Here is a 22,448-nt window from a genome sequence, read left to right on the forward strand (position 1 = left end):
AAGATCTCCAGGAAAATAACTAATGTTAGCTCCAGACCTGTCCCCCATCTCCAACAGTTTGATGCAAAGAAAGATGCATGATGTAGATGCTGTAGGCTATGGCTTTTGTTGTCATTACATAATATTATAGATGCTACAAATAGCTGAGCCACAGAAGCTTAACTTACATGCCAAATGATGATTATACTTTTATATTTGAATTCCATTGGTCATTGATTTTTGTTTGGGTGGCCTACAAGAAACATCTAACAATTTTATCTTAAAATAACAGCTTCACTCCTTGCCCCGAACACCTGTTCTTGCCCTCTGTAACAAGGGTTGAATAGGTACAATCTCTTGCGAGAAGTGCACAACGCTTACAGTACCACATCACACACAAAAGAAGCTAGCTCAGTAATTCTTTGTTTCATTTATCAGCTCCTTCCATGAATTTTGTGTTTGTTGCCTGAGTGATTGATAGGCTTTGTTTTCTGTACTGTTAGTTTCTAGAGGTATGCTGTATCCAGTACCCTTAAACGCTCAGACTCGACAGAATTTAATGCACCGGTGTCCTGTAAATACCACTTGTGGCTGCAAAGGCTGCCATTGCCGCTGCTGAGCGAAAGTTGCGTTGTGTTACTTTACATAACATTTCCAAATAACAGAAAAGCATAGTAAAGACAGATGAAAAATAAAATTATGTCAAAAGGTCAAACACAGTCCCTCAGTTGACAGTCCACTGTGTGTCCAATGGCTTTAAACCCTACATGACATGTTAGAAAGAACTCACATAGGAATAGAAAGCCATAAGACACAGTTGTGGTTTGAAATCAGCAACTCAGATGCAGTTTGAGAAATCATGCAGTTAGAGCTGAAAGCTTGAAAACAAAAGAGGAAAAAATAGGGGCAGGTTGGAGACAGCATTCAGGATTTAAAACTCACATCTGCATGAATAATTAACCAAAGAAACTGGAAGTATTCATCTGAGGCCTGGGGGAGTAAAATGAAACTGTCTTGTGAGTCTTTAGACAGTAGAAATCATATTTCTCACAGCACAATCTCAAATAAATTGACCCCTACCCGATTCTTGATCTATCAGCAAGATCCTGCAAGCTATTCAGTTCCTCAGGGGATTTGTAGAATAATCTTTGATTAAAAATGCAATTTTAAATAAATGTCTACAGGGAAAAGGTACAATGTTAATCAAAAGGATTTTGTTTCTGAATTCAAAACAGATTACGTAAACTCTTTCTATATTCTGTAGCAGCCCCCTGCTTGACTTCCTCAAGCACAAAGGAGATCATTACCTCAGCATTTTAATTCAACCACTGAGCATAAAAAGCCTGGCAGTTTTTATTAATAACCAAAATATTTTTGCCGATATAAGTTAACATTTTCCTGCAGTAGCTGTTCTGCCTCTTAAATCAAAGCCAAAATGCTGATGAGTCAAGCATCATTAAAGCACAGAAACCCTGTCTGTATGCTTGAGTGATTTCATTTTAAGTTTATTCATACTCCCATGATTCTTTAAACTTAAAGAAGTCATATAAAAAATGTAACTTATATCTATTCCAAATCGTTTTTATACATTGAACTCAAACTCCAGACTGTGACACAATTTTAAGCACCAAACTGTTGGAAGTGCTTTGGACCATTTTCAGCCCCTCAGTGAGTAGAGACTCAGCACACGAGCTATGCAGGCCAAATCTGCTCACCCAGATGTCTGCTCAGAAAACAGTAGCCTTTATAAAAACATGAAAAAATCTTGCGGACAGAGGGGAAACGAGCTACTATAGAGGACAGAGGAGGCATTTGTTGACATTGTATCAAGTGCAACGCTGAGGTATTTGAGGCACAGAGGGGCCAGGTATTTGTCAGTCAGTGTTTCTTGTGCTTTTGCTGTCTCCAACTCAAACAACAAAAGCCCCATTGAGACAGCCTCCTTTTTTTTCAACAAGCACACAAAGCTTCCTGTACTAGGCTGCAACTGTCCAGTACTGAGAAAACCACTTCTAGCCATCTTTCTTATGCACCTGTTTCAAGTAATTCTGGCAGTGCAGGGAGTAAAAACACTTTGTCAGATAGTTTCACATCTTTTCTTATAGCTTTGCTACATTTCACTTAGGTTTTTTATTCACTCATATACTGTGGTTCCAACATGCCCCAACTTCTATCATAAGAAATCCTAACTTCATTCTAAGGAGATAGAAACACACTGAAGCTCAGCATGATTTTGAGGTTGTTAGCCCAACCAAAAATCAAACCATGTACACTCTTAGATTAATATCTCATTGGCCTTACATGTGCTGGATATTGACATGACCTCAGACAGAGAACATTACCAACTGATTGAGGGAAAGTGTTTACTCAATCAGCCTTTTTCCAGGTTCAAAAAAAAAAAAAAAAAAAAAAAAAGACCACTGCCACCGAGCTCCAGGGAGCTTGTGCTCATGCATGTCTCAGCATAAATTAGTAAAGCCCCTGTGTCAGACTCTGTCCAGACAAGAAGGTGAATCTCAGCCACAGGGAGGATTAGCTTTAATCCCTAAACATCGTGCATGGTCCCCCTCTGCTGGGAGCCAATTCAGGCAATTGTCAGTAGCCAGATGTTTTTAATGGATTTAGATTATGGCCACATTTAATATATTTGAATACATTCATCTGTTCTTTTGACAGAAGAATATGAGCAGCATGGAAATTTTCTCTAAGAAATTGTACATACAAAGCTGTTCAATTTGGCAAATGACAAATATCCCCCGTTTAGACACTGATTTTGTATATAAAGATGAAGGTGAAGATAAATGGTTGTCACCTGATTTCTTATCCTATTCAGTACTCCATTTGCATATATTAAAAACACATCCAAGCACCCTCCACAGGCAGAGCAGACAACCAAAACACATTGAAGCACTGCATACAACACATGAAAGCTTCAGAGCATCATTGAAGTTGCTTCTTATCCTCACTGCCAGTCTTGATGAGAACAAATAGCTATTTTGATCAGCACACTTTACACTTCTTAAAGTAACGGTGACATGTATTTAAGGCCGGATTCATTCTTACGCTATAAATATGACTCTTACCTCTGTCTCCCTGTCCTGCGTCCCTCCCTGGAACGAGTATGGCATCCCCTCTGCCTAATACTGTATGGAGAGACAATGGGTAGTGGGGGGGAGGAGTTACTATGTGAGCAGGAGCTAGAGTGGAGAGACAGAGGGAGTAAAAGCAGAATGAAAACGGAGAGAGAGAGAGAGAGAGGCAGAAAGGGGGCTCAGAAGGGAGATCACTTGCTCACAATACTCTCAAACCACGAATCTGACGAAACGTTACATGAATGGCAATTCTGCAAACACCCCCGTACCCCCCCACCCCACCCCTCCACTCTCCCCTCCTCAGATGCAATGTCAGAGAAAACAGCAACCAGAAATCCCTCTTCACGTGGGAAATGTAAGGAAAAACAAGAGACTGTGAAAGAATGGGTTCCTGGTTTTAAACAAGTCCCTTTCTTTGGCTTTCTTTGAATGAGTTCTTAAGATTCCAAGTTGGCAGAGTGCCCATGGGTCCTGGATGGAAAAGGATAAAAGAGGGGCTGAGGTAGGGGGGCTGTCTATTGTGTTTGTTCCCTTCCTTTCAACCCTGGCACTCCAGTTGATCTTTGCAGCCAGTTGCTGAATATTCCAGTCACTTATCCCTCGGCTGTGTACAGAAGCTCACATTTAAAAAAATAATCATTTTCATCTGGATTCATGCGCGTGTTTTCTCCCCGAATGACGACACACACTTTTGTTTTTGTCACACTGCACATATAGTGTCAACAGTTTGGGTGTAAGATTTAAAAGAAGAAACCCAGAACCAAGACAAAATTACCAACTGAACAGTGGCTTCAAATCAGCCCTGGTCTGTAGATTCTGGTGTCTTTAGAGTCTCAGTCTTTGTTTAGGCCTCTTTTCTCCCCTCTTTGTCCTCCTAACAGTCCATCACTAGCAGAGGGAGAATGCTGTTTTGCCTGGTGAATCTGGGATGAAGACAGCAGGTGCTGTTGCCCCTCTCTGAGTCACATTCACTTACAGCTTTCTCCCCCTCCATCCGTTTCCTCTTCTAATACACCCTCCTCCCCCCATGTGTATGTGTGTGTGTGTGTGTGTGTGTGTGTGTGTGTGTGGTGGTGGTGGTGGGGGGGGGTTAGATGGGGAGAATGAGTACTGTATAATGAAGCACAAGCAACACACCCAGAAAAAAGATACAGTTTGCTGAAGGTTTTAATGAGTGATGCCACATCGGTCTGGTCAGAATGGCTAATGAGCTGTGTGACACAGAGTGAAGGCAATCGTGTAAAGGATTAATGCAGCTGCATCTCTTGCCGGTCACCGCTGTGCTTCTCACCGCTGCTTGTGCTGCATCAGTGCCGCAAGAGAAGCCCTGTTTTCACTCACAGTCTACCCCCTCCCCTCCTTATCCTTTTCCCCTTCCCTCCCTCCCCTCACACCCTTCCCTACCCCTCTCTCTCTCTCTCTCCCTCTCTGTCTTCCTCTTGCTTTCCCTCAAATAGACACACAGGTTCGGTTCATTACTATTCACCAGGTTTCACTAAGACACGCATCATTGCTCTGCTCTCTACAACTGTGGCAGGAGAGGCGGGGGAGAAGAGGAGGTCAGGGGAGAGAAGGAGAAGAAGGGAAAAGCGAGATGATAGAAAAGAATAAATCACCATTGTGTTTTCTGCGTCCGAATGTGTGTACAAACATATATTACCAGACAGCTGCATGCATGAGTTGCTCTCTTTTCTGGGTCTGACAGAAAAAAAAAAACATCTTCAGGGGAACAAAGCTGCTTCAGTCCTCAGCACAGATATCTGCTATCCTTTGTGGGGTTTTGAATTCATCACTTGCCTTTCATTAAATCTACTGAGGTCGTACACTCTATCACAGCATTTATATTATTATCTGTGCTGATATACTGACAAAGCATTTCATCCATGAAAATGGGCACAATGCTTGATTTTTATTCCTGTGTTGGCTGAGTGTAAGCCCTCTATGCTCTTGAACACTCTGTCACATCCACTGCAAGAAAACCATACTTCACTATGAACTAATCCTTTGTTATGCTACTTTTAATTTTACTCTTTAGTCAGTCATGTCCAGTAGATTACAATGATGATACCTAGAATTACAGCTAAATCACAATGCTGCAGTGGTAGCCTCCACATAGAATCATATAAATTAGATTGTTTGGATAAGGTAGGGCTCTGACAGTAGATGATATCAGTCACGGAGGCTGTAGTTGTACTGTTCACCGAGTTGCTATGAAAACGAATGAAACAAGCATTAATTTTAGAAGACCTTCAATGATAATGCATTTCAAGCACCTGGCATAAAAAACGATGTTGTAGATACTCTCTACATTTTCGACCATTCTTTCTTTGTATTTCATTTCAATTTATGAGTTCAAGGGAGTTTTAGGGTTCAGCAGACTCCTCTCTGTAGCAGATTTTGTTGCACTTGAACTCCACTTTCTCTTACTCAAACAAAAAAAAAATGAGTCATCTCCATGAGGATTTGAGAATACAGAGGATACATTTCCTCTTTTCTTTCCTGATAACATCAGAAGAGAAAGTAAACTGAAAACTGAATAGGACTTTGGAGATGTTCTATTTGTTTTTTTGCAAAAAGTGATGTAAGGCTGGTTTACTAAGCTGGAACTGCAACAATTAGTCAACAAAAAAATATTTTCAGCCATTTTGACAGTTGATTATTCATTTGGATAATTTTTTATAAATGACAAATGACAAAAAAAAAAAAAAAAAAAAGCCTGGTTCCAGCTTCTCCGATGTGAATATTTGTATTTTTGGTATACAGTTGTTCAGACAAAGACAAACAAGATGAGTATGTCAACTTAGGCTTTTGGAAATTATAATGGACATTATTATTTCACAATTTTCTTGCAGTCTTTTGACCAAATTGAGGAAATAATCAACAGATTAATTAATACTGAAAATCACTGTCAGTCGTTGCCCTACTATTACTCCTGTGAACAGCTCTTGAGTGGCATTTGATGAGTAGTATATCCCAGGATTTGTTGTGACATTTAAAGTAGAGCCCATCCTACACACTAAAATCCAACGGAGAGGAATTAATGGCAGCTTTACAGCATCAAAAGAACAGTTTTCAAACCAAAAACCTGAAAGTGAAGTCAGAGTACAGTTTGGTGTGAAATAATATATTGTTGATTAATATCAATTTAAGATATTTTTGTGTAGTCATAGAAATATAGGTCATTGTGCAAGTGCAGATGTGGCAACAGCCACTAATGCACAATTCATAGTAAGGCCAGTAATAACCATCAACAGCTTTGAGCATTAGAGTATTGTAGTCAATATAACAAGGATCAACAGACACAGCTCAATTCATCTGGAGTACAAAGTGGGGATTGGTGGAGAGAAGCATTATCTTCACAGGGCTCCAGATGTGATCAGCTGTTGTGCTTTTAGGAATCCTGGGTGGGAATTCCTGATTAAAGTCCTTGGATAAGCATCAATGCTTCACTGAACTTAAATTTGTATTCACATTATATTAAAGCCTGGACAGTTGGAGAAAAAGGCTTTGTACCCACTTGAGTACACAGCAAATATCCTATGATATTCTGAAAATACGTAATGTGGACACACTGGAATAAGTGAATAAAAACAGCATTCACATAATAACTCTGGAGACATATTTAAAAATGTTTACTGCTTTTTTACTGCTTTCAAACCCTTGTAGAAGTTACATGTCATAATGTTAATTGACAATGTGCATGTATTTAATTCATGTATTTTAATTCAACATCCGCTTACAGTGACATGACTTTTTTGTGGTTATGTTTTGCTTAAATATTGAATAAGTCAACAGTGACTTGAACTACATTTGAGAGGATAAGTTTACTTTTTTGACATGCAAACAAAAGTACATTTCCCTAACCTTAACCAGATGCAGGACTCAGGCTGCAGTGTACATCCACCATCCACAGACTACCTCCATCTGACTTGTCTGCACAACAAAAACAAAGCAATTTCTCCTCTAGAAAAAATGATGCATAATCCATTATGTTTCTCATCAACATATAACTGGCAAAACAAATTAGTTGGCTAACACACCTTCTAGACAGGTTTGTGTTGTCAATTATTTCAGCTTTAGTCACACAAAAGAGATTAAGATGTTAGTCAGTGCTAAAAACTAGATAACTTTCATCTCTGTTTTAGCATATTTGGACTGGTTTCTTCTTATCTCTAAAATGAAAGAGTTTGCCCAGAGAATGCTCAGTACAATCAGTTTTATTTAACATGAAAGTGACTCTTCAGATTTCTCTGAATAATTATATACTCAGATAACATTTTTGATCTACGTGTGTGCTTATTTTCACAAGTGCTTGATGTCTTTACTACTTCACCAGCAGCTAGTTTGAAAGCACAGAGCTTTGTAGAATAGCACCGTTTTGCCCTGCAGACTTGTCTGTTTGCATACCACATATCCCTGGCTCTATTTTGGGCCTGAGGAGATGTGTAGGGGGTGCACTGCAGGGCATTTCCATCCTGGGCTACGGGGACTGACTGGAGAAATGTGGATAGGTGACAGATACATTTCTTATTGCGCCAAGAGGAGCCTGTGTCATGTCTACTTTAGCTAATCCCCTCCCTTGTGTTAATGTACTGAATCTTGTATGCCTGCCTGTGTTGAAAGGTAATAATGCACAAATATATTGTGACTTCCTCCATCTCATAAACATTTAAATGTTTATATATGATTAAATATACACACAGACTTCAGAGGAAATATATCTGGCTTTGGAGGTATTAGCATGTAATTCAAGGCATTTACTCCACTTTTATCATATGTAGCAACATGTGCTTTGCTCTGCCAGCTCACTGGACCCTGAAAAAACACAGTATATAGAAAAAGCAAAGGCTAGAGGTGGGGGAAGAGCAGTGAGGGAGGAAAAAAATAGAGCAATCAGATTATGATTCCTGTCACATTGTCCTGGCACTGTCTCAGGCCTCTGATTGAGAGTTGGCTAAATGTCAGCCTATGGAGATGAGACAGAGAGGAGCAAGGCAACACTGCTTTTGTCCACTTTAAACCCTGTTACTGATGTCTCTTTATGTGGCTGCCATCAGCAAACCATGTGTCAGACTGAAAAAGAGATACTGTGCTCTGGGTGTGTGTGAGAGAGAGACAGAGACAACAATGATCATTTTGTAATATAATTAATACTAATATTCTATAAATTTGTTAGTTACCCTCATTATTATTTTTCTGTAACTAGCTTGAAAATACCAGTTAAATAGGTACATTTATGTAAAGGCAAACCTGATTGATTTGTTCTTGAACTGTGGATGAATGCAGTACTTCTACACCATCTAGTGGTGACACTTAGCAGAAAGAAGAAACCTAGTAGAAAGAAAACTGCACAAAGCTCTCTAAAATGTGACTTGAATGTTTTTCATCAGTAATTATAATGCAAGTAGTATTATTATGTATTTTGAAATCATCCATTCTGCACTTTTTATTTGAATGAATATACTTGGTCAACTTTGATTTAAGTAATATTCTAAAAGCAGGGCTTGTAATAGAGTAATTCCTCATTGTGGTATTGCTACTTTTACCTAAGAAAAAGATTTGAGTATTTCTTCCACCACAGTTGATATGGAAACTTGCAGCCTTCAGCAAACCAACACTGAGGATTGACTCTCAGTGAAGTAGGAAACATCTTGTGCCCAGCAGCTAAACTTTCAAAATGAACGATATTTGCATATTAATACATTAGAGATTTTTCATTGAGAAGACATAGGTGTTATTTTAAGAATTATTATACTCACGGTATCTCTTCTGGAACAACAAAACAGATGTCCTACTTCAGTAACCAGAAGTTGCTGTTGATTTTTAACACCACCTTGCACACCCAAGATTACGTTAGTTGACAATTACCTGAAGAAATCGTCTTGTGTTGCCATATCTCCAGAAGAGGAAGTGGATGTTAATGAATGCCTTTTGTATAAACAGATATATTTCTCTGGGTTTAGTACCTGACCAGCATCCCCACCTTGTAGGACATATTGGCAAATCAGTTACACAGCTAAGCTTTGTAGGCTGTATGAGTCTGACATATAACATTGTGCAGAAAGATACAATCACAATCATGGCAAAGCAGTAAGATTTTTCATAGATATGCAATTTATCTCTGTATTAAGGGGGGAAATTATGTGATTATGTGAATTATGTGAATTATGTGATTTCACAAAAACTCTTTAGTTTCCTCTATTACAACTTTGACAGAAGCCCATATTTGGCCACAGCCAGTAAAGCTTTGCTTCGCCTATGCAATCATTAAGGGGATTAGGTATTAAGCCCTTTCTTTTATTCCTCCCACAGAGGGTCAAGTGATACAACACATTACTCACCATCATTCATTATAGAGTGAACATTTCTAAATGCAGTGAACAGTTATACATGTTTGCCTCCCATATGTCTAAATAATGCAGTAGCCTTAGGATTTACTGCCTCTGCTTGTTTGTTAGCAGGTTGACATTCACTCTGAAATGGGGTCAAGCTAAGCACTGTCATTTCACACATCTTGTCCTCACATTTTAAACTGATAAGATAAGATATACTTTATTTATCCCACTTGTGGAAAATTTACATCCACACACACACCCATATGGGCAAGAAAAAAAAATCAAGAGTTCAGGGAAATTCTAGAAAAACAAGATAAATTTCAATAAGAATTATTATTGAAAGGTTGAAAACTTAAGCTAAATAAATAGTTAGGGAATAACTACTTATTAGGAGTCATTAGGATTCACCCTCCTGAGACCATGGATAACTATACCAAATTTATCCATCCAGCACTTGTTGGAAAGTCGATGGGCTTCATCCTTTCAGAGCCACGAATGTTTGTACATCATTTCACAGCATCATATATTTGTTAAGATATTTCAGCCTGGACCAAATTGGAACAACTGATAGACCAACCTTTCCATCAACCAAGTTGCTTCACTAGAGTGGCCAAAAATATAAAATAAACAATCTGTACAAAGAGTGAAAACGAAAAATTCTTGCTGACCAAAAACAAGTCACATGTACAAGATTTAACACAAAGTAATATACAGAGCTGGGACAAGACTGTATGAGAAGAAAGAGGAAGTAATGATGTCCTGTAAATTATATTGGATAGACTTCATAACATTATTAAATAATGATATTTCAGTAGTTGTCACAACTGAACAGCTTAATTTTTAAATAGTAGACTTCTGAATTGAAAATAGTATTTATAATTTATGGACATTTTATAAAACATTTCATAGAACAGTCATTTTTAGTGTCCAAGCTTCTTTTGAAATAAAGCACTGTATGGCTGTTCAGGTATGGGAGAAAAGACAACCTGTCCATGAGACACCTGTGAGTCATCACTTCTTGAATGATGCATTTTCCATGGATTGAACGGGAAGTTGCCATGACATATAAATGCACTCTTTCTGGTAGCATTTCAACACAGACTTTTTTTTTTTCATTGCCAATCATTGACACAATTCAAATAGGCATATTATTGTTGGAAGATCTTCCACTTCACCCATTAACTCAAGAGGACATCCTTTTCAGTTAAGCAATACTAAAGAGGAGGGAGCTAAAAGCTTTAAAAGAGATCAAGAAACTCATTATGCTGCAACAAGCGTCCACAACACTTCCCAGAGCTTCTGTGACATTTTGAGATTGTTAATAGTAAAAAAAAAAAAAAAAAAAAAACTCTTGGCAGTCTGTTTCACTGAGTTACATCTATCTTTACTGTGGCAAAGATGTTTATGGATGAGCGGATTGTAACTCTGTTCAAAAGGAATGCCCATCACACGTTGACCTACTGGAGTGTTTTCTTCAGCTTTGGACTCTGCATCGCTTTCCTTGGACCTACAATTTTGGACTTGCAGTGTCAAACAAACTCAACGCTCAGTCAGATTACCTGGGTATTCTTCGCCCAGCAGTTCTGCTTGTTGATTGGCAGCTCCATTGGTGGCGTTTTCAAGCGCACGTAAGTATATCCTTGAACATTATCCCTCCTACTCTGCTGTGCAGTTGTTTAGTCTGCATAAATGAAAATATTGTATTATTAATATTAATATTGTATTTGTCTCTTTTCTCTCTTAAAGGTTGTTCAGTGCTCTTTCTGCCTTATTTGTCTCTGCTCTCATCATCTCTGTAATATTTGCCATCATCCCTCTGTGTAATAATGTTCTCCTGTTGGCCATCGCCATGGCTGTGTCTGGTTTGGCGATGGGTATTATTGACACCATCGCTAACATCCAATTGGTGACCATCTATCAGAAGGACTCTGCTGTTTTTTTACAGGTGAAATAACCCTATAGCACCAGATCCATATCTGTAGAAATACAGACAAGGCAGTATTCACACCCAATTAATGATTAATAACAAGTTCAGGCAAAAATAAAAACTATAGTTTTTGTCCTCCCGCAAATATGATAAGACAAATGAACCAGGATTTTGTACACAGTACGCTCTGTAGAAGTATACAGTCAAGTTAGGAACCAATTATGTACTATATATATATTTTTTTTTTGAAAAGCCACAGTAAATCATGTCTCTGGCCTTTGTCTACATTTTGCAGGCTCTTCATTTCTTCATTGGGTTTGGAGCCCTGGTGAGCCCACTGATTGCAGATCCTTTCCTCTCCGAGACGGGCTGTGGGAATCACACAGGGAATGGGACTGAGATCATGCATCATTTCAGGAACATGCTGAGAAACAGTCCGATTGCAGAGCACAACATAACTCAGAGCCACCTGCCCCATGAGGGAGGGGAAGAGGAGTCCATTGTGCACTATGCTTTCTGGATCATGGCACTTATTAATGTATGACACTGAACAAACATGGATTTAGAAATACATTTTTTTTTTAATTTTTATAAAGTCTAACTTATCGAATGTTATTTGTGCATCCTCAGCTGCCTGTGCCCATTGCAGTCCTGTTCTTGATGTATAGGGAGAAGCTGATCCCATGCTGCCCCAACAGCACTCCTCGTCTTCTGGACAAAGATGAACTAGCAATGGAGAACCAGCAGGGGGCTGAAGGCACAGACGAGGAGCAGAGGGAACATGAAGCTGGAGGTAAAGAAGTGATTTTTATAGTATATTTCAAAATGAATAATGCATACTTTCTTTGAATTCAGTCAGTTTGGATGGAAAAAAAAAACAATGAATGTCATGTGCGCAATCTGTTATCCATGACTTTTCGCTCTGTTACAGGTCATGGGGATATCTTTAGCTGCTGTCAGAATGATAACCTGCGCGGCCTGCCAGTATCCTTCTTTATGATTCATGTCCTTGGTGGGATGGTGCTCTTCATGACCGATGGTATTGTGGTGAGTGAGGGGTGCAGATAAATGAGATGATGTGCATTTCACAAGTTATGTTCCACATAAAATTTTATGTATACAAGACCAAACACAGACAGTAGAATATATTATAAAGGGCCTGCTTTTTCTTGTCAGGGTGCGTATGCCGGGTTTGTGTACACCTACGCTGTGACACCACCAATGTCACTGCCTCATAAGACAGCAGGTTACCTGGCCAGTATCTTTTGGGCAGCAATCACTGCTGGACGTCTGCTGTCCATACCTCTCTCGTATCGTTTCCAGCCTGTGCGACTGCTCATGTTCAACCTGGTAAAGCCAATAAAACACATAGGGCCATCACATTATAAATGAGACTTAAAGGTCAAACACTTATACCCTCTTCTCTTTGTTTTTACAGGCTGGTGCTATTGTTACTGTGTTGATGCTGCTTATTTTCTACACCAGCAGCATCTTTTTATTTGTTGGTACCTGCTTATGTGGCTTGTTCCTCAGCAGCATCTTCCCCTGTATGCTTGCCTATACTGAAGACATCCTTGATTATCAGGGTATGATGAAGTGTTTATAGCATAATAATAATAATAGCACATTAATGAAACTGGAGCAATGAGAGGAAATAAACCATCCATTTCTTTTTGTAGGATGTGCAACCTCAGTCCTGGTGACAAGTGCAGGGATGGGAGAGATGGTGATGCAGGTTCTGGTTGGCTCAGTAAGTCTGATGAGTAACTTCATTATTATAAAAGTGGAGAGTGTGCAGAAGTAGTGAAATAGGCTTATAACAGCAGAAACAAGCCTGGTGGAGATTTAGATTAATGTTCAGTAGTTCAATGTTGCTGCCTCATCCCTAGATTATCCAGACTGAAGGCAGCTACAGCTTCCTGCTGTGCGGAATGATAATCGCCTGCATTGGATTTATCCTCTTCATTGGCCTCCTGCTGTTCCATCGAATGCACAGAAATTACCTCACAGGTACAGTATCAACCAGTGTCCTCAAACACTACTGCTGAAAGTTTGTTTTCATTCATTTAATATTAATCATCCCCCAACCCCCCCCACTCCCAACTCCCCCGTGCAACCCAACAGGAACATCGAAAAAGTCTGCCATGGTAGAGGAACCAGCAGCAGAGCAAAATGGATCTGCCAAAGCAGAACAGAAAGAGGAGAAAGAGAGCAGCTGAGAGGGGAAGCAGCTTTGTTTTGTCCTTTACTGGCTACTGTAGAAAATGTATTACAACAATTTGTCATCAAAGACTTCAGATGATTTACCAAAGCCTACCAAATGAACACTGTGCTAATATACTTTTATTGTGCTGGAAATGACATGGTATTAGAGGTTAGAGGTTATAGTTCAAACTACTCTGACTGTGTAGACTCTTAGTTTTTGTATTCGAAAACAATGATCATCAGATAATGTCAAGTTTTTATTCTGCATCAAGGATAATGATTATATCTGCAGTTTGCAATGGAAACTATACCTTTGTACACCATTTTTCCCTTTTCAATCATAATCTCTTGTTGTATTATTTTATTTTATGTGTTTTTGCATATCTTTTGGCATGTGTAAAAGGAAACATATACATACTGTATAATAACAATACTGACATTGTATTTTGTTACTGATAACAAAGGAAAGAATGTGCATACATACAACACACCTGTGACAGTTCAAATGTTTATTTGTCTTTGCTTTTAGAATTAACTATTCAGGACAACAGCGTTGGGTTTTACATTGTTTAAAATCCAGCATGTGAAGGGATGGACTTTGTACTCAGAGAAGTTAACCTCTGGGAACCAAGGACAAATGTAAAACAGACTCAACCACCCTTTGAACAGTTAACCAGTCAATCTATAACCTCAGCTTTAGGACCAGTTGCAGCAAGAGCAGGAGCTGTCAAAGACCAGCCCAGCAGCACATTTTCCAAAGTAGGTCTCTCCATTGCTGCAGTTGTAGTACTGGTTCTTGTTTGATGGGTCAGGGTACATGCCGTTGGCCTTTCCAGCGCAGAACCCGCTGTTCATGCCACTGGTGCCTGAGTCCCCACCAGAAGGGCTGCCACCACTGGAACCCCCGCTGGAGCTTCCTCCAGAGCTGCCTCCAGAGCTGCTTCCAGGGGTTGTGCTCACTCCAGCAATTGGAGGAAGGCGAGTGGCAGGAGGGGCACAGGCTGAAAAATACCACAAGTTAATTCTTTAATTTTTTTTCTGTAAACACTGAATGGATTTCACTTTGATCATCAATAATAAGGCTATTAAGAGTCTTACATGCTTGGTCCAGATTAAGGCCCTTTTTAAGAACATTAATCAGTGGGTATTTGCCCTGGTTACAGAAAGTGCCCAAGTAGTCATCCATATCAATGGTCCACACCATGGCGCCTCCGTAATTACTCTTTGTCAGCCAGTCAACCTACAGGCAGCCAGAAGGGGGCATTGTAGACAGCATTTTAATCAAGGTCAAAAACATGTATATCTCAAGGCCTCCACAGTGATAACTACAGCAGGACTCTACATACAGAAAAAGGGGCATCATTTTATAATAATTAATAGAGGTTTTGACAGGTTATGGAGATTGGGAAGCACTTGAGCTCAGAGGTAATTCATCACAGCCAAACAGATTGGCCTGTCAAATAGTAAAACAAGTATTTTCTGCATGTCTGTTACCTTGATCTGGAAGCTCTTTCTGTTGTCATAGCCCACCCACTGGTTTCCCTTGTAGGCATATGGCACATCCTGGGCCTGGTTCCAAACCTCAGTTGCTCCATCTTTCAAAAAGCCACAGATCTGTAATTTCACAAAGCAATGCCTAAACTTTCTCATTTGGAGTCTGTGACTCAATGATAAACCAACCACCTCTGTTATTGAGCATAAAAATGACAGTAACATGACAGCGTACCTCAAAGTAAGCAAGTTCTCCAGCCTCTTGTGTGTACTTTCCTGGAGTTCCAGCACCAGCAATAGGTGCTCCAACTCCATGGTCAGCAGGGTTCCTAAGAGTAAATGTGTTGCCATATGTGGGGAAGCCAACAATCAGCTTTTCAGCTGGGGCTCCCTGGCTCTTCCAGTAGTTCATGGCATAGTCCTGGAATGAAAGATTTTGAAATATACATGGCTCTGGACCTAGATAGATCTTGTGGATGCTTTAATGTAGTTGCAGATAAAACTTTCAGACTTTGAAAACTTTCGGACAAACTGCAGGTATTTTCTTTCCATACACCCAATTCTGGATGTTCAAGTACTCACCACATTGAAATAGATGAAGCCACCCTGGTCCTCGGGGCCTCTAAACAGGGGGCTACATTCGCCAGTCATGGGGTCCCAAGAGCCATGGAAATCATATGTCATGACATTGATCATATCCAGGGCCCTGGGTGTGGAAAAAACAGGGAAAGGTTACCATACCAACAGCAAACAATCGAAATTTTAGATTATAGAGTTACTCCATTCAGCTGCGATCCGTTATGTTTCTAAGACTGGACAGGCCACAAGTATTGCTTCAGATGCTCACTGGCCAAGCTTAGGAATCTGATAAGCAGAATCAATGGTGTCCTTTCCAGCCGACACAGCAGCAGACATCAGAAGACGAGCCCTGTTGGTCTGCTTGGCCTCCTTCTCAAAGGCAGCTCTCATCTCCTGTTGAATGTCAACAGACATAAAATATTAAGTGTTAACTGAACTTTAGTATTCATAATCCATGATTTGTCACACAGTCAGGTTGTGATTTGTTTTTTGTTTTTTTGTTGTTGTTTTTGGTTTTTTGCTTTTATGTATCTTTTATTCATCTGAGCAGAAAACCAGACATGGCAAACAAACCTCCAGGAAAACAGAATAGTACTGTTTGTCTTCAGGGGAACCTCCTCTGTTGGCTGGATACTCCCAGTCGATGTCGAGCCCATCAAACTCATACTTCCTCAGAAATGAAATGACTGAGTTGATGAAGGTCTGACGGTTGGTAGGGCTCAACACCATTTGTGAGAAACTAATCCAAGAACAGAAATCTATATTAAAATAGTGATCCTTGTTGTTCAGAGTCTGCAGATTTCTGCTGATTATCTCACCCTGTAGAACCAAAGTTCCATCCTCCAACAGACAAAAGAGTCTTCAGGTTGCCGTTCCTGCCAAGGAATCAGACATTTTACTCTTAAGTGGCAACTAAAAACACTAACTGTGCTTTATTAATGTCACTTTATTATTTTTTATGTGGATTATTTCATTTTACACAAGAGAAAACAGACATGTTTTAGTCACTCACTTGTTCTTCAGGCCATTGAACTGACTGTAAAGCTCCACATCGTTCCACTCATAGGTGGACAGTTGATTGTTCTTGATGGTGGCGAAGGCATACAGAAGATGGGTACACAGGCATGGGTCGATGTCATTGGGCATATAAATAGTTGGAGGTGGTCTGTACTGTGCCCAGTTTGTGAAGTAGCATGACAGTATGAAGGATGAGCCTTGGATGCATAAGAAATCCATTATTTATAGACCAAACACCTGATCAAATGCAATTTCTGACCATAAAAAGAAAAACAAACATGTGCACTGTATCTCATTCAGAAATTGCTTACCAAGCTGTGCATGCAGCAGCAGGGCCAGAGCTATAAGATTAAAAACACACATTTATCTTTGAGCGAAAGGAAATTTACTGTAAGTGGGAAAGAATTTGAAACCTAAAATGGATGTAATATACTGTACTTACAAATCTCAGAAATACCAATTCTCAGGAAACTATTTCCCACAGATAAAGAGAAAAATGTTTCAGGACAGCAGCACAAACTTACCTGTCACAAACAGTACTTTGCCCATGATTACCTTGTACAAAGAGATCAACTAACTCGCCCACTCACTTTTATACGCATCGAGTTTGTTGAAACTTGACAAAAATGGGATGTCTGCCAAAATAGGTGTTTGTTGCCAAATGATTATTTAAGAGAAGATTATCAAATGCGCTCACATAAGGAGTAATATGTGATTACTTATCATGCTTTTAGGCATATTCTCCACACGCACTCTTTCTCCTTGTGTGAAGGTCTCATTTATCCAGAGCAAATACAACTCCAAGCTCTGCAGCAAATGGGTCTGAGACATGTTTAAAAACACCACTGCAAAAATCCAAAGAGACCAATTAAGAATTTGTCACAAGTGTTTGTTTGGGATGTAGAGTAAATTTTCCCAGTTATGGTTTACTATCTTTCTAAGAGCTCATTTAAGAAAGAGCATGTTTAAAATGTTAGAATCCTGTATTTAAAGTAATATATCTATACCATGGATACACAGCAAAACAAGAGGAAAGACAGATTTTTTTTATGTGATTTGACAAAAGAGCATGAATCTATGATCTTATCAAATGTGCTTTTCATATCATGCAGTAAATTTGCTGTTTTCTGTCTTCAGTGACAGAAAATATTAGAAGTCAGCTCATAAGCAATGGGTTAAGCAATTGCCTTTGGAAAACTATTTAGACTGCAGATATCTGATGATAAATATGTTTGACAACTCTAATCATGCTGAAAAGATGATCATGATATGTCATGCAGAGGGATTTACATTTGAATCAAAAGCATTACATGGTGTATGGAGAACTTATCTTATCGGTTAGCTTCCATTATAATGTAGCTATGTTTATCTGTAACAGTTTATGTAATATTTAAAGAAAGATATGCTGGTGTCAGTGGAAAACCCCTTGGCTGAGCCAAAGCCTGGAAGCAGAAGTAATGTCATTTGCTTTTCCAAAACAACTCTATCTGCTTTTCATGCTGTGTCTCAACAATTAAAAAAAAAGAATTTGGGCAAATGTCAAGTGCACTGGGAGTGGGATGTTTCATTTCCCTACTGATTTGCTTGGTTAAATGCAAAAAGCAATCCAATTTAAGTTTTTACCAAGGTCATTTTATCATCTCAGGGCAGTTCATTTAGTAGCTTATTTGAAAATTCTTTCTCCAAGGTGTAAATCAAAGGCTAATCTCTCACATATCAAATGTATGCTTTCATTATACATCTGCCCAGTTAAAAAGAAAGGAATGCCAACACTGACCTCATTCAATAGTACCTTAAATATTCACAAACTTAAAATGAGTTCTATATCAAGCTGTAGAGGCTATTCTGTTCTGTTTCTAGCAAGAGACAGAGATGAAATGTCACAATTAGCAGATAAAACTATCTTATGCATAGGTTTTTTGTACTACTTATACTAAGGTTTTTTATAATACATATAAAGTGATGCTTGTGTGGCCTGTCTCTTACAGATTTGTCAAGGCACAGAGGTTAAAAAAATGTAAAAAAAAAAAAAAAAAAAAAAAAAAAAAAAACTTTTTTAGAGTTTAGAAGGAAGTTTGAATGACGCTAATGTGGTCTGACTCTTGAGTAAGTGAGTCACTGAGGTAAAAAACAGAACCATGCTGTAGTGATGAGTGAGTAGCACAAAGGTTGCAACATTCAGTGGCTTCCCCCTAAAGCCAGACAATGCAGTCATCTATGCCATTGCTATAATTTTTGAAAAATGGCTAATTATACTGTTAAGTTCACAGAATTCACTAAAAAGTAAACATGGCAAAGACATGTCAGTCTAAAGTCTGTTACCTGTGTGATTTGCAACTCTTGCTACACTTATATCTACATCTACATGAGTAGTTTTAGGCAATGGTAATTTGGTTTGTTTCAGTTAAAAATTTAAATCCCCTCTTATAAACACTTCTAGAGAGGTAATAAGGTCATCTGTTAGTTTTGGGTCATCAGGTCTGTTTTTTGTTCCCCGAGTCAAAACCTAACATGGAGAAGCAGCGGATACTTTTTATGCTCTACATATCTGGAACAAACTTCCAGAGAACCGCTGGTTTACTAAAAATCTCAGTTCCTTTAAATCAAGGCTGAAGACCTTTTTGTTTGCCACTACCACACAAATAATCACTGATTTCTTACCCTGCACTGTAACTTTTACTGTTGTATTTGTCATTTATTTTTTTATTTTCCATTCAGCTCTTTTTAATTTCTATCTAAATGTCTTTATAATGCCTGATATTTCTTCTACAATTTGTCTTTTATATCTTATATAAAGCACTTTGAATCACCTTGTTATTGAAATGTGCTGTACAAATAAACTTGCCTTGTCTGGCTGTCAGTGTGAAAAAAATAACAATGAAGATCAAGATGCTGTATAAAAAAAAAAAAAAAAAAAAAAAAATTAAAATACACAACATCAGCTGTGAAGCTTAAGTAAAGTCAAGTCTATTAGACTGAACTGCACTTCAGAAAGCAGCACAGACAGCCACTGCGAATGTGATACGCACATGAAATATCGAAGCCGGTGAAAAGAAATCTGAAGGCATCATCTTTTATAATAACACTGGCATCAGTTATATCATTATTAGGCCATTAAAAATGTACACTTGTGCAAAATGGCAAAGAATCGAATTACAGGAAGGAAACCCTGAGGAAATATTCAGACAGCTGCAATAGATGTGAAGCAATGAGGCAAAAGATAATATTGTTTGTCCCACAGCAAATTGTGCAAAATATTTTTATGAAGTCTGATCAGGCTGTGCGACACTGTAGTTGATAATCTGGGAGGAAGAAAATGAATTTAGATACTGTCCTGAACAAATTACATCTTCTGACAGTTTGGTCTTTAGTGCCACCTGCTGTTTGAATAAATAAAAAAGGCTTTACAGTTTTCACTGCAGTAGCTCACACAGAGGGACAACATAAACAATGATGACATTCATGTATGATATCAACACTTTAATACTCATATAAAACATGTTATATGCCACAGCCTATGCATATAAACGACAATGACAACCCCCTGATTTCCCACACATCATCTGATTGCACAACCTAACCACATGTGAGATTGAAGAGGAAATACGGGAAAACCTCCAAATGTTACATTCTGCTTCTTCCTCACATTGTTTTGTGCAAGCCCACAATGAGGACCACAGGGATATTTATTGGCTTCTTTGATGGTAATTTTTAAAAATTTCTATAGCTTTATAATGGCAGAATAATATGTAAAGAATGAATAGTTTGATCAACTAACCTCATGTGAAATGCTTCTTTTTTTAAAAATACATTTTGCAGCCACAGTTCTGTGCCTCATCTGGCTAACAAAGTATACAGTGGACTCAATTCAGCTTTCAGCTCCAGAGGCAGTAACTGCAGCATATGGAGGATCTGTGACCGTCGCTTGCCAGTACGACCAGCAGTACAGAGAAAACACAAAGTACTGGTGCAAAGGAGCTGTGTATGAATTTTGTGTCATAGTGGTGAAAACACCCAAGAACCGACCAAATAACAGAAGCTTAATTTCTGATGATAAGGAGGCAGGGGTTTTCACAGTCACTATGACTTCACTCAGATACAGTGACGCCAATGTGTACTGGTGTGTCATCTCACAATCCGGAAGGAACATCAACACTCGTGTCAGACTCTACGTTACCCATACAGGTATGCTTCTGCTGGTTTACCTCAGAGACTCTTATTAGTTTGCTGCCCCCTTATGTTACCACTTTATGTGTGCAGTTTTCATTTTTTTCATGGTACTATTGTTGGGGAAAATCCAGGACTTTATTCCACAGTTTAAAATCAGTGTAGTGTTTATTTACATAACCACAATGTACAAAAAATGTCTTTAATGTTCTTACGTAAGCAACGTATGATATGTAATCAAAAAAGAATTCTGCCTCATATAATGGAAAAAATTAGTAGTATGTAGTTGTTATTTAATATACATATAATCTCTAGGAGACAACTCTGTCCCCTCAGTGGTGTAGTAGTGTTTAATTTTTAATACAAAGTGTTAATTTTCCACAGTGGCAACATCCACCACTGCAACCACACCAACCAGTGCATCGCCAACACTAGAACATGATGTAATAAGGTGAGAGGAGTGTACAAGGGAAATATACTGTTCCATATTGTTGTTGAGTGATGCATTGGTAAAACATTTCAAAACTGTAAATTTAACAGAATAGATACAGTATTCATATGTACAGTAACGTACATGTAAAGTAATTGATTCTAATCCCAGTTAATCTCTTTGTTTTAACCAGCTGGTGGGCGACTCTACGTTGGATCCTCTTTATTTTAATATTGTGTTGTTTGGTATCAACACATATCGCTTTGTGCAAGGAAAATACATCTGCAGCAACAATTTCACTGTGAAAACTCAAACATTTATGGCTGAAAAGTCAGGCAACACCATGATTTTAAATCATGAGTGAATTATAAACGCAATTGATACTGAGGCTACAAAACCATTTCTCCAGCGAGCGGACACTCTATCAGTGTGTGAATTAAACTGAAAAATAAACCAAGTGAAAAATTGGCTTTCAGCCTCTCTTTTCTGGTATTTAAATGATTAAAACCTCATTAATTTCAGTGCCAGGGCCTAAGATAACTTTGGGCTGAACTTTTGAATATCCAAAATTAGCACCTCTAGAGAACTGGGGCTCTTGGCCTTCATTTAATTTATTTATCTTATATGGGTGGTCATAAAGGCTGGTATTCTTTTTGCATTTAACCACCAGTTTATAGGCGTTTTTACTAAATCTGTCAGTGTTGCACTCCAAAGATCTGAAAACAGAATGCAGAATAAAAATCCCTTCATGCATTAATGAAGACCCAACTCTTGTGAAGTACTGCTTTTAAAAGACAAAACAGGGGAAATTAATGACATGATGGTGATGTACTTTTTTTGTTAATCTAAGGAAGAATCGCAGAGGTATAGTCTCCTAACATTAACATACACATACACACACTTCCTCAGAAAGTCGTATGAGATACCCACAGCTGATATGGAGTGTTTTTATCCAAGGTAATTGAAACTGGTGATTTTCTGTTGAAATCAAAAATAAATTATGCTCAAATTCCCCTGAAAATGTTACATATTATACTCTCTGAGAGAGGAAGTGATGATTTGTGATCCTTGCCAAGAAGACTTCATTACACTGCTGACTGTAGCTGCAAGAAGTTGGACAACTGTGTCTGCTGGCCAAAGAACAGAATAGAGACGAGTATATATTAACAGTTTATTATCCACACCTGGACAATATAATGTAATAATCCTGCATTTAATCTTATTTT

The 22,448-nt window shown here is 38.6% G+C and overlaps 3 protein-coding genes across 4 annotated transcripts; 2 read left to right on the forward strand and 1 right to left on the reverse strand.

The window, feature by feature from the left end:
• Positions 1–10,494: 10,494 nt before the first annotated feature.
• mfsd4ab (major facilitator superfamily domain containing 4Ab) lies at positions 10,495–14,024 on the forward strand. Of its 2 annotated transcripts, none has more exons than XR_007813436.1 (10): positions 10,495–11,034; positions 11,153–11,351; positions 11,629–11,871; positions 11,964–12,126; positions 12,265–12,380; positions 12,510–12,683; positions 12,772–12,919; positions 13,013–13,083; positions 13,198–13,343; positions 13,458–14,024. XR_007813436.1 is itself a non-coding variant. In XM_018674468.2 (10 exons), exons 1-10 carry the CDS (start codon positions 10,805–10,807, stop codon positions 13,550–13,552), a joined length of 1,560 nt encoding a protein of 519 aa, XP_018529984.1. In that variant the 5' UTR covers positions 10,495–10,804; the 3' UTR covers positions 13,553–14,024. The 2 variants fall into 2 exon arrangements, 1 of the variants encoding a protein (XP_018529984.1); XM_018674468.2 differs by having other exon boundaries at positions 13,223–13,343.
• Positions 14,025–14,032: 8 nt separating this feature from the next.
• On the reverse strand, positions 14,033–17,175 carry LOC108882146 (acidic mammalian chitinase). The gene is made up of 11 exons (XM_018674469.2): positions 17,150–17,175; positions 16,937–16,966; positions 16,621–16,822; positions 16,427–16,483; positions 16,182–16,347; positions 15,877–16,001; positions 15,612–15,735; positions 15,265–15,450; positions 15,033–15,152; positions 14,637–14,778; positions 14,033–14,539 (listed from the first exon to the last, which is right to left on the reverse strand). The coding sequence occupies exons 1-11, from the start codon at positions 17,172–17,174 to the stop codon at positions 14,235–14,237; spliced, it is 1,482 nt and encodes a 493-aa protein (XP_018529985.1). The 5' UTR covers position 17,175; the 3' UTR covers positions 14,033–14,234.
• A 2,998-nt stretch (positions 17,176–20,173) lies between these two features.
• On the forward strand, positions 20,174–21,690 carry LOC108882147 (CMRF35-like molecule 7). The gene is made up of 4 exons (XM_018674470.2): positions 20,174–20,329; positions 20,445–20,810; positions 21,177–21,243; positions 21,416–21,690. Exons 1-4 carry the CDS (start codon positions 20,293–20,295, stop codon positions 21,525–21,527), a joined length of 582 nt encoding a protein of 193 aa, XP_018529986.1. The 5' UTR covers positions 20,174–20,292; the 3' UTR covers positions 21,528–21,690.
• The last annotated feature ends 758 nt before the right edge of the window (positions 21,691–22,448 follow it).

The sequence above is a fragment of the Lates calcarifer genome, linkage group LG6, assembly GCF_001640805.2.
Source record: "Lates calcarifer isolate ASB-BC8 linkage group LG6, TLL_Latcal_v3, whole genome shotgun sequence".
NCBI classification, from domain to species: Eukaryota; Metazoa; Chordata; class Actinopteri; family Centropomidae; genus Lates; species Lates calcarifer.

Bases quoted from the DNA above. Each gene is read 5' to 3' on its own strand.
- LOC108882146 (XM_018674469.2), bottom strand. From the start codon at position 17,174: ATGGGCAAAGTACTGTTTGTGACAG. The intron at 16,484-16,620 runs GTGAGTGACTAA...ATTCCTTGGCAG, and splicing joins TTCAATGGCCTGAAGAACAA to GAACGGCAACCTGAAGACTC. The intron at 16,002-16,181 runs GTTTGTTTGCCA...GACATTCAACAG, and splicing joins ACTATTCTGTTTTCCTGGAG to GAGATGAGAGCTGCCTTTGA.
- LOC108882147 (XM_018674470.2), top strand. From the start codon at position 20,293: ATGAGGACCACAGGGATATTTATTGGCTTCTTTGATG. The intron at 20,811-21,176 runs GTATGCTTCTGC...AATTTTCCACAG, and splicing joins ACTCTACGTTACCCATACAG to TGGCAACATCCACCACTGCA. The intron at 21,244-21,415 runs GTGAGAGGAGTG...TGTTTTAACCAG, and splicing joins CTAGAACATGATGTAATAAG to CTGGTGGGCGACTCTACGTT.
- mfsd4ab (XM_018674468.2), top strand. From the start codon at position 10,805: ATGTTTATGGATGAGCGGATTGTAACTCTGTTCAAAAGGAATGCCCAT. The intron at 11,352-11,628 runs GTGAAATAACCC...TACATTTTGCAG, and splicing joins ACTCTGCTGTTTTTTTACAG to GCTCTTCATTTCTTCATTGG. The intron at 11,872-11,963 runs GTATGACACTGA...GTGCATCCTCAG, and splicing joins GGATCATGGCACTTATTAAT to CTGCCTGTGCCCATTGCAGT.